Source organism: Strix aluco, chromosome 21 (assembly GCF_031877795.1).
Source record: "Strix aluco isolate bStrAlu1 chromosome 21, bStrAlu1.hap1, whole genome shotgun sequence".
In the NCBI taxonomy this organism is placed as follows: Eukaryota; Metazoa; Chordata; class Aves; order Strigiformes; family Strigidae; genus Strix; species Strix aluco.
In genome coordinates, this window is record NC_133951.1 from 13499078 (window position 1) to 13515090 (window position 16013).

Consider the following 16013-nt stretch of genomic DNA (forward strand, 5'->3'; position numbering starts at 1 on the left):
AATCAAAGGCCGCCGTGGCACCGCTCGCCTCACCTGACGCTGTCACGGGAGCACGGCGCTGGCTGAGACAGCGCAGTCAGGAGGGATTAACATCAACCGGCTGGTGGGAGCCGCCGGCAAAGGCTCCGTGGGCTGGCCTAGCTCCGGCTGGGAAGAGCAGGCACCCACTCGACTTGAAAAACTACCTGGGAGACACCGGGCTCCCTCCCCTCTGCTCGGTGGCAGCTCGGGCCACGCAGAGCCCTGGGGCTGGATCCAGCCTTGGGGAGATGGCAGCGAGGTTGGGGAGGTGGCAGCAACACTGGGGAGGTGGCGGCGAGGTTGGGGAGATGGAGCGAGCTTGGGGTGCTGGGAGGCTCGGGGGCACAGAGCCGGTGGCTGCATCGTTCCCACCCTTCCTGAACCCATCGCCGGTTCCTTTTACTGCTTCTCAGCCACTTTTGAAAGCAGAGAAGAAAAAAGAAAAGCCTTGAAAAGCACTTTGAAAAGCAGGGCAGGGAGAAGCACCCGAGTTTCCCAGCAGCCTCGTCCCCTCCTCCTGCCACCAGCGCCTGCCAGCTTTGTCTGCCTCGGCTACGCAGGAGATGCTGCTGAGCAAAGCGGGTGCTCCCCCCGAGCCCCAGTGCTGCAGCACGGCATGGGGGTCACCATCCAGACACCCCAGGGTGCTGGGAATGGGGCATTGCCCCCCCCCAAATCCCTCCAGCCCCAAGGCTTAGCGCTGGCTGCTGCCAGAAACCTCCCCTGCCAACCCCACAGACACCACTTTGCACCCTCAGACGTGGGGTTTCACCCCTTCCCCGTGACGTTTGCCCTGGCGGGACCTCAGCACCCACTCACCGCTGGCACCTCGGCACCCATGGGGGTCTGGGTGAGCGCCAGGACAAGCTGTGCCACAGCGAGCTCTCCCTGTGGCCACCCACCTTTCCCACCCGCCACGCTCGGTGGTGCCAGGACAAACAGGCTCCCACAACCCCCCCACCCAAGAACCCGTCACCCCACCACCGTGCAGCCGCCCCAGTTTCCCCTGGGGGTTCCCACCTGGAGCGCAGCTGCCGCAGGGACCCATCGCGGCCGACAGCACCCGTGGGACCCCCGTGTCCTGGCCCAGCTTTGGCGCAGGGTCCCCTTGGGTGCGCCGGGCACCCACACCCGCGGGACAGGGTGCACAGACCTGGGGCTGTCCCCTCCCCTCCCTGCCACCCCAGGAGGGCTCCGCTGCCATCCCCGCCACCGGCAGCTCTGCCCGTGCCGTGAGCTTGGCAGCCTGGCACAGCGCGGGAGGCGGCGGGGCCTGGGGCACGGGGGGCTCTGAGGACGCCCCATTTAGCCCCCAGCATGGCAGGAGGGGCTGTCCCTGTCCCCACGGCCCAAGGCGAGGGAAAGGTGGGGACACTCGGCTCTGCCCTGGGAGCTGGTGGGGAACTGGAGAAATCTGGAGGACAGGGAGAGCCTGGGCTGCGTGTCCTCCACCGCACACTGAGCGTTTCCCTTTGCTCCGGTTACTCCTTGCTTGATCTAATCTCAACCTGGAAAATAAACTGTTACTACCTGACTCCTCCACCACCAACACCGCTTCAGCTAAAATAAATAAATACAAATCACGGAATTCAGCCCAGCTTTACCGGTCACAACCCCTGTTTCTGGCACGTCAACCATCTCCCCATGGCATCTGGGGCAGCCAGTGGGTACCGCCCCAGCGCTTCTGCCCCGTCGCAGAGTGAGGTCTGGGGGTGCAGCTTCTCCCCCCTGTCCCGCTTCGGTAAGCGAGCGGTGCTGTGCCCTTGGCAGAACCCCCCCGTCCAGGCTGGTTTGGTTCCTGGGGATGGATCCCTGCCTGGAGTACAGGCAGCACAGGCAGCAGCGGGGCTGGGCATGGGCAGCCCAGACCTGCCTGGAGGGGCCAGGGTGGTGGGAGGCACTTTTGGAAAAAGCTGGTTGTGGTGAAAGAGGTGGGAGAGAGGTGGCTGGGCTCGGCAGGGAGCCCGGCATCTTCCCCCGTGAGCCGTGGGAAACTGAGGCAGCACAGGTGAGCGTGAGCTCCCGCTGGCACTCGGCCCATCGCCGCTGTGCCCGAGCCGGGCTTTGTGCCCCGCGCAGCTCCTGGCCCGTCCCCAGGAGGTTCCCAGGGAACCCAGGGGATGTGGGATCCGCCGCTTCCTCCTCGGATGCTGCATCCATCAGCTGTGGGAAACCACGAGCAGAAAGGGACTCACCTTGGCTTCATCGTGGCTGCTGCCACAAGGCCGCAGATGCTCCGGGCACAGCCACACCAGTGGCTTCACCTCCCGGCACGGCCCCGGCACCAAACCCGCCGCAGATGTTGCTGCACCCTCCGGCTTCTCCTCCTCATGCTCAGGGACAAGCTCAGGGCAGGCGAGCAGGGTCTGGGCTCTGCTCTGCCCCAGCTGCCGGGGCTGCGGCACGTCACTGTGCCGGGGGGCACACGCAGACCCCACGCAGGCACCTCCCGGCAGCCGCACCCTGCTGGGCCACGACGGGGGATGCAGCCAGGGACCGTGTCGGTGCTCACTGAGCCGCTGCTGCTCACAGGAGCTGGCACGAGTCCTGCGTGGGAGGGCAGTGTCCCTCGCACAGGAGTGAACCTCGCACAGGAGCGTCCCTCTCACAGGGAGCATCCTTCGCACAAGAGTGTCCCTTACACAGGAGCGTTCCTCTCATGGGAGTGTCCCTTGCACGGGAACATCCCTCACACAAGGACCATCCCTCGCACTGGAGTGTCCCTTGCACAAGGAGCATCCCTCGCATGAGAGTGTCCCTCACATGGGAACATCTCTCACAGGAGTGTCCCACTCATGAGAGTGTCCCTTGCACAAGAGCATCACTCACATGAGAGTGTCCGTCACACAAGGAGCATCCCTCACATGAGAGTGTCCCTCACACGAGGACCATCCCTCGCACTGGAGTGTCCCTTGCACAAGGAGCATCCCTCGCACAAGAGTGTCCCTCACATGGGAGCATCTCTCTCACAGGAGCAGCCCTCGCACAAGAACATCCCTCACACGGGAGCGTCCTTTGCACCCTCGCACGGGAGCATCCCTTACACGAGGAGCATCCCTTACACGAGGAGTGTCCCTCACACGAGGAGCTTGCCCGTGCTGCTCGACTCCCCAGACCTGCTCTGCCCCGCAGCTCCGCGTCCCAGCCCCGGTGGAAGGTCTCTCTTGCACAAGCCAGGACGCCCGGGGCTGGAGCCGGGCATCAAACCAGGGGCAGGATTTGTCTGGCCAAACGCTGACCCCCCCGCTCTGCCCTCCTGTAAATGTCTCTGCCCCCGTGGGGTGTCGGGGCTCCCTTTGCTGCCCGGGGAGGGCACAGGCACCCCTGGGTGCTGCGTTCCCCTCGGCGCCAGCTCCCAAGTAGGTCAGATGAGTCACCTGGCAGCAGCGTCCTCTGCTCCCCGCCTGCTCCGGGGCCGCAGCGACATGCGGAGATGGGGACGGTGCTTCTGCTGGTGGCCACCGCAGCATCCCCCGGTCCAGGGGATGGGCAAAGGGGGGGCTGCGGCGCTGGGTCATGCACCCCCAGCTCCAACCTGTCCCCAAACACAGCACCTCAAAACAGTCCTTCTGGCAGCCCCAGACCCTTGTGCCCGCAAAGGGCTCCCAGTCCCTGCCCCGCCAGCAGCGGGGTCCTGTGGCAAGGGGCTGCGAGACTCCCGGTCCTGGTAGCCCCCAGCGAGGGAACAGCCCCCGGCCAAGGAAGCGGGAGCCGGTGTTTTGCCGGTGTTGTTGGCTGAGCCTTCCCCAGCCCTCGGCCCCAGCCCCACCATTTGCTGCCGGTGGGGTGACGGGCGATGAAACCTGAGCGCGTCACCCACGTTTTCCTGCCAGGCCTGAAGGGCAGAGCAGGCTGCGGGGCGGCTGCAAACTGCCCTGGGAGAAACCCCCAGTGCCGGGGGCGCGGGGCTGCCGCTGGCAATGCTGAAAGCGCCCAGTGCCGCGGGGTCACTTCCCCCCTTCCCATCTCACCCCCGGGTCCCCCTTTTCCTCCAGCCACAGACCTTCCTGGGATGGAAACATGCAGGGATACGGCCCTCACAGCTTCCCGCACCATGCTGGGCCCTATCCTGGCACTGCAGCCCCTGGCACCCTCTGCCCGGCTCCTCGGTGCTGTAGGGCCGACACAAGCCCAGCCGGGGCAGCAGGACAGACGGACACATCCCACCAGCCCCTTCTCGGCTGCAGCGGGGTGACAGAGAGGCGAGACGGGCTGATCCTCAGGCTGTTTATTGGCATCTCCCTCGGCTCAGCCCAGGCGCCGTGGCCCTGCCGGGTAGGCACTGCAGGGGTTTTGCTGTGCAGAGACCACCAAAACGGCCCCCAGCCCCAGAGTCCCCTCCAGGGCATCACCCCTCCTGCTCCCAGGCCTCTGCACAATTCCCCATTAAAAAAAAAAAATAACAACCCCAAACCACCAGAAAGGCAAAGAGGTGGCTACGGTCACCCCATCGCCCCATCCAAGCCCTCGCCAAAGCCCCTGCGTGGCCCTGGGGTGCAAAATCAGGGGGGGACATCAGCACCGCGTGCACCCCGGCAAGGCTCTCCTGGGGTTTTAGTCCTGGGCGGGGCTGAGCTGGGCCAGGCACAAACGAAGGGAGGAATTAATTGTCCGCTGGGATCGTAGCACAGTGGCTGCCCCCTTCTCCCAAAGGCTGGGGGGGGGTCCAGGGTGGGGGTTTTGCGTCCAGAGGTTTTAAGATCAGCAGAGCTCCTCTTCCCTTCTGCAGTCAAGGGGGTCTCTGTGTCACCGCTTGTCCCCATGTCCTGGCGGGGGGGACACAAGCCGAGGCTGGCGAAGGGGCTGGGGTTTGGCACGGCGAGAGCTCCGGCCCCCAGCCCGGCAGCACCCACAGGACCCCGGTGAGGCCGGCAGCAGCGCGGGGGCAGCCACAGCAGGTGCCGAGGGCCAAGTCCGGTGCCATCCTGCCGGCACCCCGAGCCCTCTGGCCCCACCTTGGCCCAGGAGTCCGTGACACAGAAAGCTTTGGCCAAAAAGAGGGGGAAGGCGCTCGGCGTCCTGCTCCAGCACTGCCGAGAAAGCGAAACACCCACCGGGGTGCCGAGCCTGAGCCCGCTGCCCCCCCCCGGCACTGCCACCATCCCCGGAGCCCTTTGGCCTCTCTGCTTCCTCCTCCTCGCCATTTTTTTTCTTTTTTTTTCTTAATTTCTCAGGACTTTTCTTTTTTTCCTTTTTTTCTATTTTTTTCCCCTCCTGTTTGTTTTTGCTTCTGTTTAAATATCAAACGAAAGAAGAAAATCCAGCGATGGGGGCTCTGGAGCCGGGGGCCAGGCTGCTGGGTGGGCGGTAGAGGGTACCGGGCTGACTGGGGGGGTTGCCAGGGGTCTGGGGGGTGGGAGTCCTGCTGGCTTTGGGGCGGAAGAGGCTGCCCTGCTGCGTGGAGGTGCTGTTGGAGAGGGGTGCGTGGTCGGGCTCCCCCGAATCGCTCTCGGTGTAGCTGTACGCCTGCGCCCGCGAGATGCCCTTCTGCTGCCGCCGCCACGAGTTGTAGTAGGTGGGGTCGCTGATGTAGTGGTTGACGAAGGAGTGGGCTTTCTGGTGGCCGGGGTCCACCTCGTACTCGCTGTCACTGCCCTGAAAAACAGGATGGGGGGGGGGGGGGGGGTGAGCATGGAGTGGGGGGGCATCACCCGCCAGCCCCAAAACTGGGGCGAGCTTTCCCGGTGCTCTCGTGGGGATGCTGGCGAGCACATCCCGAAAGACTTTAGGGGCTGCAGCACCACTGGGGTGTTTCTGCCTCTTGCTAAAGCAAATTAAAACCTGATGCAGGGTCCTGGGGCCCTTTGAGGGGGTCCCCGAGGCCGCGATGCCCCCGGGCTGGTGGGGAGCGTGGTTTTGGGAGGGGGATGCTGGCGGCGCTGCCTCTCGGCTGGCGGTAATTGGATTCAGCTTCCCCTCGCCGTGCACAAAGGGCCCATTGAGGGCGGTGGGGAAGCTGCTCCGCGCCAGCTCCCGCCGCTCTTCACAGCTCCTCCAAAGCCACTCCAGCTCCGCTCCGGCAAGAGGGAACGGAGCCGGCAGCTGCCACGTGAAGGCAAAAGAAACAGCCGGTGCGGGCAGCGATGGGGGGGCCCCCCCCGGGGTCGGTCCCCCTCCTGCTCAGGGACAGCCGTGGGGACCCCCCAGGACCTTTCCCTGGGCTTCAGCTTCATCTTTTCAGACACTGCCCAGCACCCGTGCTGGGGGTGATGCTCCTGGGAGGCTGCCTGCCCGCGGAGCTGCCCGCGGCCGCGCTCCTGCCCGGCCACAGCTGCCCGTTTCTCCGGGAGGAGACAAAGGTGCCATTTTGTGGGGTTGGCAGAGCCGCGGCTGTTGCCACCAGCGACCGGGCAGCGGGACAGTCCCCAACCCCGCTGCTCTCCCATCCCCTGTCCCCAGCAGTTCCAGGGGCCCCCGCGGTGCCACATGCACAAGGGCCGGGGGATGTGCCAGCTTCGCTCTGGCCCCGAGCCGCGAAGCCACGGGGGATGCCATTGCCTAAAAAAAGCGGGATGGGGCAGGAGAGCGGGACCAGCATTGCTTTTCCCAAATATGCACCAGGACCTGCAGGGCTGGTGCTCAGGGAGGGGCCCCCAGCACCGTCCCATCCTGCCCCAGGTCACCGTGCCCGCAGGCAGCCCCGGGTGGTCACCTGTGAGTCGGAGACCTCGGAGGGTTTCTCGGTCAGGCTGCTGCTCTCGGCGGGGATCAGGTCGTTGTACTTGGTCACGTCTTCATCCGAATAGTGGAGGCTGCCGGGGCTGGGCCGCGGCGGGGACCTTGGGGAGAGGCGGGTGCTCAGTGCCAGTCCCCCGCAGGGATGAGCCCAGCCGACCCCCGGGGAGGGCGCAGGGACCACCCCAAATCCAGACGAGCCCCCCGCCAAGGACCCCGCCCGTGCTCCGTGAGCTCTCAGGGATTCCCAGAATTTCAGGGCTGGTGCAGTGGCTGCAGCTCATGGTGGGGGGGAGGTACTGGGCAGAACAGAGTCACCCCCCCTGGGGTGGTGCCAGCACTCCCCAGCCCCGTGCCCATCCCACGATGAGTGCACGATGGAGGAATGACTGAACAAACTCCCCCCTGCCCAGGGAGGGGGCTGCGGCGGGGGGTCCCTACCGGGTGTAGATGCCGTTTTTCCGGCAGAAGGAATTCTTGACAGAGAGGCGCCGGTTGTTGAGCTCCAGGGCAGGGAAGCTGCCCTCGTCCAGGCTCACCATCTCGCCGTGGCTCAGGGCGGTCGCTTTGGAGCTGTTCCCTGGGGGGCACACAGGATGCTCAGCCTCCCCCAGACCCTCCCTGGGCAGCACAGCGTGGCGGGGGGGTGGAGGTAGGGGGCCTGGACCCTGCGCTGGGGACCTGGGGAATGGCCCCGGGGAGGGCTGGGGCAGTGGCCACGAGCCCCACGCCGAGCCTGCCCACCTTGGCTCGCACCCTGACCTGCCCCATCGCCTCTGGCTCCCGGCTCAGCGGCCGTGTTTGCTCAGCCAGGAGGTCTGGATTTTCCCCACAATTTGAGCCCTTGATACAGCTAAGAAAACAGAGCAGTGTTTGACTAATCCCAATGACCTCTGCCGAGCCCCCGGGCCGCCCTGCCTCCGCAGCTGACGGCAGGACAAGTCGCTTATTTAATCTTTAGCTCCCAGCGCTCGCCGGGAAGCCCACAGCATCTTTATCGGATGTCACCAGGTCTCTGGAGGAGCCGTGTCCCGAGGCAGGCAGGGAAACAGGCTCCCACCACCCCGCTCAGACCCCAAAGGTGGGCGCGGAGGGCCCGGAGAGGCTCCTCTGGGGTGAGGGCTCTGCACCCCATCACTGGCACCCTGGGAGGTCCCATCACCACCCACCACACCCCTGGCGCTCACCTGAGTCTGACTTCTTGGCGTACTTCTTGCTCTGCCCACGGATGATGAGCACAAAGACGAGCAGGAGGATGAAGATGAGCCCCACCAGAGCGATGACCACCAGGAACCACCACTCCTCATAGAATGGGTTGGTTTTCTGGGCTGGGGCACAGCAGGGAGGATCAGAGGGGGACGGGCATGGGGGGCAAACCAGTATGGATGGGGAGAGCCCGCTGCAGGGCAGGGGGTCACCTTGGGGAACTTTGTGAGACCTGGATGCATGTGAGGGAGCGGGTTAAAGGGGGGTAACGGGGCTTCACGAGGGGAGCGCTGGCAGATGCTGTTGGCAGCGGGATTTGGGGCTCTGCAGGGTTGGGGGGATGGATTTCAGTGATGGTTGGAACAACACAGCAACACTGGGACTCTCCCACCGGCATAGAGGTGACAGGCTCCCCCCGGGGACAGCCACGTGCTGTCTCTGCTGGCTACCTGACACAGAGGGGGAAGGCGTGCTGGGTGTCCCGTAGCCGTAGTCATTCACAGCGATGACGCGGAAGTCGTAGCTGACCCCCTGCTTGAGGATGTCCATGCTGAAGGTGTAGGAAGTCACCTCCTTGGGGATATCTTTGATGAGAATGTCCCAGAGCCCCTCGTCTGGAAGAGAGAAGGGGCCTGGGAGGGGGGACCAGGCTCTGCGGGACTCCCCAGGGTGGGAGGCCTGATCCACATGCTCTCTGCCATCTGCCCGGCCCTCCCGGCCCCCTCGGGCACTGAGCTGGCTCGCTGCAGCATCATTAAAAAGCCGTAGCGGTGCACGTGGCTGATCGATTGCCTGCCCCGGTCAAGGGCAAGGCAGCTCCCTGAGGACCTGCTGCCCCCACAGCCCTGGAGCACCCCCGGCAGCCCCATGGGCTCACGGGAGCGAGGGGTTTCCCTCCAGGTGCTGCCCTCCACGTGGGGAGCGGTCCCGATCCCCGTTAGCGATCGATCGGGTTGCCCGAGGTACGGTTGCTGAGGCAGGGAGAAATCGTTAAGGCAGGGCTGCAGGAGAGAGTGTGGCCGTCCCTGCTGCGAGGGAGTCCCAGCTGCCAGCCCTGCCTGTCCCTGCCTGCACAGAATCACAGAATCATCTCGGCTGGAAAATCCCTTGAAGCTCCTCCAGTCCCACCATGAACCTCACCCTGACCGTTCCCAACTCCACCAGATCCCTCAGCGCTGGGTCAACCCGACTCTTCAACCCCTCCAGGGATGGGGACTCCCCCCCTGCCCTGGGCAGCCCATTCCAACGCCCAACAACCCCTTCTGCAAAGAAATCCTTCCTAAGAGCCAGTCTGACCCTGCCCTGGCGCAGCTTGAGGCCATTCCCTCTGGTCCTGGCGCTGGTTCCTTGGCTCAAGAGACTCATCCCCCCTCTCTGCACCCTCCTTTCAGGGAGTTGCAGAGGGCCATGAGGTCTCCCCTCAGCCTCCTCTTCTCCAGACTAAACCCCCCCAGTTCCCTCAGCCGCTCCCCATCAGACCTGTGCTCCAGACCCTGCACCAGCTCCGTTGCCCTTCTCTGGACACGCTCGAGTCATTCAATGGCCTTTTTGGGGTGAGGGGCCCAAAACTGAACCCAGGAATCGAGGGGTGGCCTCACCAGTGCCGAGCCCAGGGGTGAGATCCCTTCCCTGTCCCTGCTGGCCACGCTAGTGCTGATACAAGCCAGGATGCCATTGGCCTTCTTGGCCACCTGGGCACACTGCTGGCTCATTATCAATCCCCCCCAGGTCCCTCTCTGACTGGCAGCTCTCCAGCCACTCCTCCCCAGGCCTGGAGCGCTGCTGGGGGTTGTTGTGGCCCAAGTGTAGAATCTGGCATTTGGCCTTGTTGAAACTCCCCCAGTTGGCCTCAGCCCATCGCTCCAGCCTGGCCAGATCTCTCTGTGGAGCCTCCCTACCCTCGAGCCGATCAACACTCCCACCCAACTGGGTGTTGTCTGCAGACTCACTGAGGGGGCACTCGATCCCCTCATCTAGATCATCAATAAAGGTGTTAAACAGGAGTGGCTCCAAAACCGAGCCCTGGGGGGTTACCCGGGTGCTAACCCCCAACCCAGCCTGTCGGGTGACCTGGGAGAGGTCAGCACTCCCTGCCTCAGTTTCCCTTCCTCCTGAACCCAAGGCACCGCTGGTATCGAGGCGGGGACGGAAAGCAAAGAGGAGCTGCAGTACCTGAAGGACGGGCTTCGATGACATATCTGGTGATGGGTCCTTGGCCGGGGTCCCCGCTCGACCAGTGGATGGTGATAGCCGAGCCGTAGCGGGAGATGAAGGGTTCGCCGGGGGGACCGGGGGCACCTGGGGACCCAGAGCAGAGCTGGAGGCACAGGGGTCCCAAGTGGCACGTGGCCATACCAGCCCCGGTAGCACCGGGGAAACTGTCCCCACCACATCTCCTCCATCGCCCCGGCACGACACCGCGCACACCCCCCCGTACCTTCCCCAGGCCCCGTGGTGATGTTCGCCTCGACGTCGGGTCCGTAGGCGAAGGTTTTGGCCCGAATCCGGAACCGATACGTCACACCCTCGGCCAGGTCCTTCACCTTCATCCACAGCGGGCTGTTCCCCTTCACATCCACTGTCACGATCTTACTGACGCCTGTGGGGACGGATGCTGAGCCGCCCCTTCCCTGGAGCCCTCCCAGTTCCCCCCAGTGCCCCCCTCCAGACTCCCTCCCCAGTGCTGCCGCCGTGGCCTCACCATCCACGGGCATGCAGGGCTCGTAGACCAGCCTGTAGCCCTCAAGGATGCCGTTGGGCAACAGTGGTGGCTCCCAGGACACGTTCACCGACGTGGTGGTCAGCTCGCTGAACCGGATGGAGCCGGGGGCACTGGGGGCTGCGAGGGAGCGGGGGGGGGGGGGCCAGCTCAGTGCTCCCAGGGGACACCCCCAGCACCGAGCCAGCCCCTCTCCCTGCCTCCACCCTAATGGGGCTGGGACGTTCATCCCCAGCTCACACCACCCTGGTGCCCCCATCCCCGCTGCAGCAGGGCACCGCACCCGGCCAGGGGAACATCTCCTTCTTGTCTCTTCTCCCGAGACCTTCCTCCTCCTCAAGTCTCAGCCAAGACCTTCATCTCCACGATCCCCCCACCCACAAATCCTCTGGGGTGAGCCCGGGGCTGGTCTCTGCTCAGGATTACAGGAGCAGGAGTTGGGGTGCAGCTGGATGAAGGGGATCAGCCCCCCCGTCACCCACGGAGACTCGTCCCCACAGAACCCACGGGCCAGAGAGAGCAGATGTGACCACACCGAGCACATGCCATGGGCCCCACCTGCCTGCTGTGTCCGGGCCTGGACGGGGGGGCTGCGGGGCCCGTCTCCTGCGGCGTTGAAGGCGGCGACGCTGACCCAGTACGAGGTGTACCCTGTGAGGTTCTTCAGCTTCGCCCCATTTTCAGGCAGGAAAAGCGTCTTCACCCGCACGCTCTCGTTCTGGCGCTGGGCCTCCCAGAAGTGGATCTGCGGGAGGAGGAGGAGGAAGATGGGGCATGGAGACCTGGGTGATGCATGGACCCAGCCCATCCACTTTCCCAAACCCCCCCGCCGTAGCCCTGCCTGGGCTCGGAGGCCCAGGGCCGGAGGGAGAGTAAGGGCCTGCCCCCAGGACCCCCGCTCGCCGTGACCAGCACCGCTGCACTGGGATCGGGCAGGATGAGATCGTTGAGATGTGGCTGAATCTCAAAGGACCGGGCTGAGCGGGAGGAATCGCCATGGATGGTGCCCAGGAGGTGCCCAGAGCATGGGGCTGGGCAGCCCGGCCGCATCCTGATCCCAGCACCATCCCAGCAACATCCCGATCCCAGCAGCATCCCGGCCGCATCCCAGCAACGTCCCGATCCTGGCAGCATCCCAGCTGCATCCCGATCACATCCCGATAGCGGCCGCATCCGAGGACCGACGGCGCCACCTCCTGTCCGGCACCGGGATGGGACACCCGGCACCTCCCGGCATCTCCCCGGGATCCCTCCGTGCATCCCAGGGCACCCAGCACCTCCCCAGGGCACCCAGCGCCTCCCCAGGGCACCCAGCGCCTCCCCAGACCCACCACCACACAGACAGTCCCCCAGGGGAGCTCCCAGGCCACCCCGTGTCTCCAAGCCCCGGCTGGGTGCCAGTCCTGGGTGCCAGCCCCCCGTACCTTGTAGCCCTGGATGTCCCCGTTCTGGGTGGCGGCGGGTGGCGGTTCCCAGGTGACATCCAGCTGGGTGGCCGCGGCCGCCTGCACCGCCACATTCTGGGGCGCACCGGTGGGCACTGTGCCGAAGGAGGGGACAGGGTGACAGCCCTGCTAGGGCCAGGACAAGGGGACCCCCACACACACCCCTCGACATGGGGGGTGCCATGCCGGCGGGACTCACCCGCTTCGCCCACAAACACCTCCTGGGGGGGGCTGGGGGGGCCCTCGCCCACGGCGTTGTACACGCTCATGCGGATCTCGTAGCGCCGGTGCTTGCTCAGGTCTGAGGGGAGGGGGAAGGGGGAGATGGGGTGAGTGGGGACCCCTCTGCGGCTGGCACTGTGGGGGTCCCAGCAGAGCCCCCCCAGCGAGCCCTCCCCAAGGAGCAGAGGCCCCTGGGCGCAGGGCACGTGGTTTTCACCCCACGCATGGGCAGGCGGCAGGGAGGGACACGCAGGGGGAGGTCATGGGGAGCGGTGACTTACTGTCCAGCTCATACTGGGTGAGGGAGACCTCGCTGAGGTTGTGCACGGCGTAGGCGGCTGGGCAGCACGGGACAGAGAGAGCAGGTTAGTCCCGAAGGCGGCACGGGTGGGCTCCTGCCTCCGAGCACACACCCCAGGGCGGGCCAGGGGTCCCCCCACAAGGGCCCTGTCACCCCCAGGTGCCAATGGGGCCATCACAGCGCTGAGGAGCCTTCAGCCTCATCCCCTGAGCAGGCATGAGCCCGGGTCTGGGCGTCGAGGTCTCCACAGGGGGTCTGACTGCGGGGACGGGGGGCGAGGTGCTGCCTTGGGCTCTGCCTTTGTCACTCATGTCCCTGCTGCCCCCTGAGGGGACGTGACCACCTGTTGCCTTCGGGGTCTGAGGACAGCAGCACACACGCAGACACCCAGGTTAGGCACAGACACGTGGACCCCTGCGCTATGGGGACACAAGGAGGGGAGCTGAGCACAGCGGGACGGAGCCAGCAACTTCACAGACAGGGACCACGGACCTGGTGGCACGAGGGGCCCGGTGACAGCTCCGTGGGGCACAGCCTGACCCCGACAGCTCCAGGCTGGTACCCGAGAGAGGCCGTGGAGTGCAGGATGCTGCCCTGCCCCTGCCCCCCAGCCATGCGTTCCCCCAACTCGGTGGGACCACAAGCACTCACGGGTGAGCTCGGCCCAGGTGGCGCTGGGGTTGCCGACACCGCGCAGGGTGAAGCCGCGCAGGCTGTCGTACACCAGCTCGCGGTAGCGGAGGCGGAAACCCAGCAGGATCCCGTTGATTTTGTCCTCAGCCGGAGGCTGCGTGGGGAGGACAGTGAGGGGCTGCTCCCTGGCACCCCGAGATGGTGTGTGACACCTCGTCACGCCGTGACACCCTGCAAGGCGGAGGGGACGGTACCTGCCAGCGGATGAGCACCGACGTGGTGGTGTGCGGGGTGACGGAGAGGATGGTGGGGGCTTCCTCGGGGGCTGCGGGGGAGAAGCGGACAGTGAGGCTGCGGAGATGCCCTGGACATGGATGGGGGATGCCCTGGGCACGGGGGGTACCCCCTCTCCCCGCCCCAGGAGCTGCAGCCTGCACTGACCCGCCTGCAGGGTGGTGAGAGACTCCGACTCCTCGCTGTACTCGCTGTCCCCAATGTCGTTCGTCGCCTTCACGCGGAACTTGTAGGAGGTGAAGGGCTTCAGCCTGGACAGAAGCGAAGTGGGTTGGTGATGGCGAGGCCAGTGGATGAGCCAGTGAACCACCCTCCCTCCCTCCGGGCCCATGGGCTGCTGCTTTCCAACCGCTTGTTGTCGGATGGGGAAACTGAGGCACGGGGCAACCACCCAAAGCAGAGCCCGTCATCTCCCCCCCCACCTCACCTGTCCACGACGAAGGCGGTGGCGTTACGGCTGACGGAAGCGGAGTGCGGCGCCCACTCGCCGTCGGGCAGCTCGCGGGTCTGCACCGTGTAGTAGCGGACAGGGGAGAGCCCGTCGCTGCCTGGCTCCCAGGAGAGCAGCACGCTGCGGGCTCGCACCTCCTCCTGCCGTGCCAGCGGCTTCCCGGGGGGCTGCGGGCGGTCTGGGAGAAGCGAGGGGCTGGGGGCACCACGGGCACGGGCAGCCCCCCACCACTGCGGGCTTGGACACCCCCCCCACTGCCCCCCTCCACCCCGCCCCGCATTACCTCTCTTCTCCGTGGTCACCACGAGGGCTTCGGCCACCTCGCCCCAACCCTTGCGGGTCTGCGCCGCGATGCGGAAGAGGTAAGTGGCCTCGGGCTGGAGGCCGGTGGCCACGTACTGCCGGGCGCTGGGCTCCAGCACCTCCACGGTGGCCGCGGTGGCTGCAGTGGTGTTGAGGCAGTGGCTGACCTGGTACGCTGCAGGGAAAGGAGCAGGGCACGGTGGGGCTGGCGGCGGGGACACCACGCTGGTCCCCCTGCGCACGCCTCCCTCCTCCATCCCCGGCCACACACGGGGCCAGCAACGAGGGGGTTTTGGCTTCCTGCACAGGGGAGCTCACGCAAAGCCTGCCAAGTGGGGACAAGGGGCTCCGAGATGCTCAGGGGATCTCGGGGAGCCAACCCCTGCTCCCACAGGACCTCTGCACCCCTCTGTGGAGCCTCCCGGTGTGGCACAAGAGGGAAACCCCCCCACCTACCCAGGATGATGCCGTTGGGTGCGGCAGGCGGCTGCCAGATGAGCCGCACCAAGGTGGTCCTCACTTCGGGGAAGAGGATCCCTACGGGGGGCCCGGGCACTGGAGCAGGGAGAGATGGGGTTCAGCGGGGAGCACACGGGTGCCAGTCCCCATCCCCTGGGAACCGGAGCCCTGGGAGGCCTGGCCAGGGTGGGGAGAGGGATCACCCCAGGGAACTGGGTGAGGATGGGGCACCCAGGGACACCCCCCCCCCCAGCCCATTTGGGTCTCTCTGAGCACCCGGGTGCTGTCACCCACCATCATCCAGCGTCCGCTCGAGGACAGGGGGCCGGCTGGGGACGCCGTCGCCCATCCTGGTGAAGGCCAGCACGCGGATCTCGTACAGCGTGTATTTACCCAGCCCGGTCAGCTGGGCACTGCGGGAGGCATTGCCCTCCGCCAGCCAGAACCGAGCCTGTGCATCCGCCTCCTTCTCCTTGTACATCACCTGCAACAGACCCCGTGGGACACGGCCACAGCCCCTGGGAGCCCCCCCCAAGCCCCCCCCCACCCCAGGATGGAGCAGCGTGGCCAGGGCTGGCACCATCTTTTTGGAGGTGATGCAAGGAGGGACCTGGAAGTCTGCAGGGTGATTCCCCCCCAGAGAAAACCACCCTTCCCAGGTCTGTGGGTGAGGCTGGCAGGGCACAGGCAGGGCTGCAGGCAGGCAGAGTCACAGCACCAGGGCTAGCATAGCTGCTCACCTTGTAGCCCAGGATGAGGCCGTTGCAGTCGGCCTCGGGGATGTCGCTCCACTGGACCAGCATGCTGCTGGAGCTGGTGGCCAGCACTGACACGTTGCTGGGGCCAGAGGAGGGCACTGGTGGGGAGGGGGATGAGAGTGGGGGTCACTGGCTGGATCGGGCCGGGGCGGGGGGTGCCCAGCGCTGCGGGGTGGGCAGCGGTACCTGACTCCCGGGTGCGTCCCAGCACCGAGTGGCTCCAGGGCCCCAAGCCGATGGCGTTGAAGGCTTGGACCTGCACCCGGTACTCGGTCCACTCCTCCAGGTCCTCGATGGTGTATTCCCGCTCCACGCGGTCGGGGATGACGTGCAGCGCCGGCTGCCCTCGCCCGTCCGAGCGCGCGTACCGGATCTTGTAGCCCACGGAGTCGGGGTTCCCGTTGTACTCCTGCTCCAGGAGTGGCTGGCCCAGACGGGCACCGTCACTCCCCAGCGCCCACAGCCACCCCAGCCCCATCCCCACTCTCCCACATGCCCCCATGAGCCTTGTGCCCCCCTCCTTAGC

At 66.0% G+C, this 16013-nt stretch overlaps 1 protein-coding gene across 1 annotated transcript in view; it reads right to left on the reverse strand.

Moving 5' to 3' along the window:
• Window positions 1-4234: 4234 nt before the first annotated feature.
• Window positions 4235-16013, reverse strand: part of SDK2 (sidekick cell adhesion molecule 2) — a 29689-nt gene continuing 17910 nt past the window's right edge. The window contains exons 24-44 of the mRNA XM_074847488.1: window positions 15674-15911; window positions 15470-15585; window positions 15024-15213; window positions 14727-14825; window positions 14251-14445; window positions 13944-14145; window positions 13664-13767; window positions 13477-13547; window positions 13241-13376; window positions 12570-12626; window positions 12266-12367; window positions 12046-12161; window positions 11180-11366; window positions 10604-10741; window positions 10340-10501; window positions 10075-10200; window positions 8352-8516; window positions 7884-8024; window positions 7138-7276; window positions 6674-6800; window positions 4235-5616 (exon numbers count right to left, since the gene is read on the reverse strand). Coding sequence (XP_074703589.1) covers window positions 5263-5616; window positions 6674-6800; window positions 7138-7276; window positions 7884-8024; window positions 8352-8516; window positions 10075-10200; window positions 10340-10501; window positions 10604-10741; window positions 11180-11366; window positions 12046-12161; window positions 12266-12367; window positions 12570-12626; window positions 13241-13376; window positions 13477-13547; window positions 13664-13767; window positions 13944-14145; window positions 14251-14445; window positions 14727-14825; window positions 15024-15213; window positions 15470-15585; window positions 15674-15911 — 3165 coding nt within the window. The 3' untranslated portion in view covers window positions 4235-5262. The remainder of the gene's footprint in view (window positions 5617-6673; window positions 6801-7137; window positions 7277-7883; window positions 8025-8351; window positions 8517-10074; window positions 10201-10339; window positions 10502-10603; window positions 10742-11179; window positions 11367-12045; window positions 12162-12265; window positions 12368-12569; window positions 12627-13240; window positions 13377-13476; window positions 13548-13663; window positions 13768-13943; window positions 14146-14250; window positions 14446-14726; window positions 14826-15023; window positions 15214-15469; window positions 15586-15673; window positions 15912-16013) is intronic.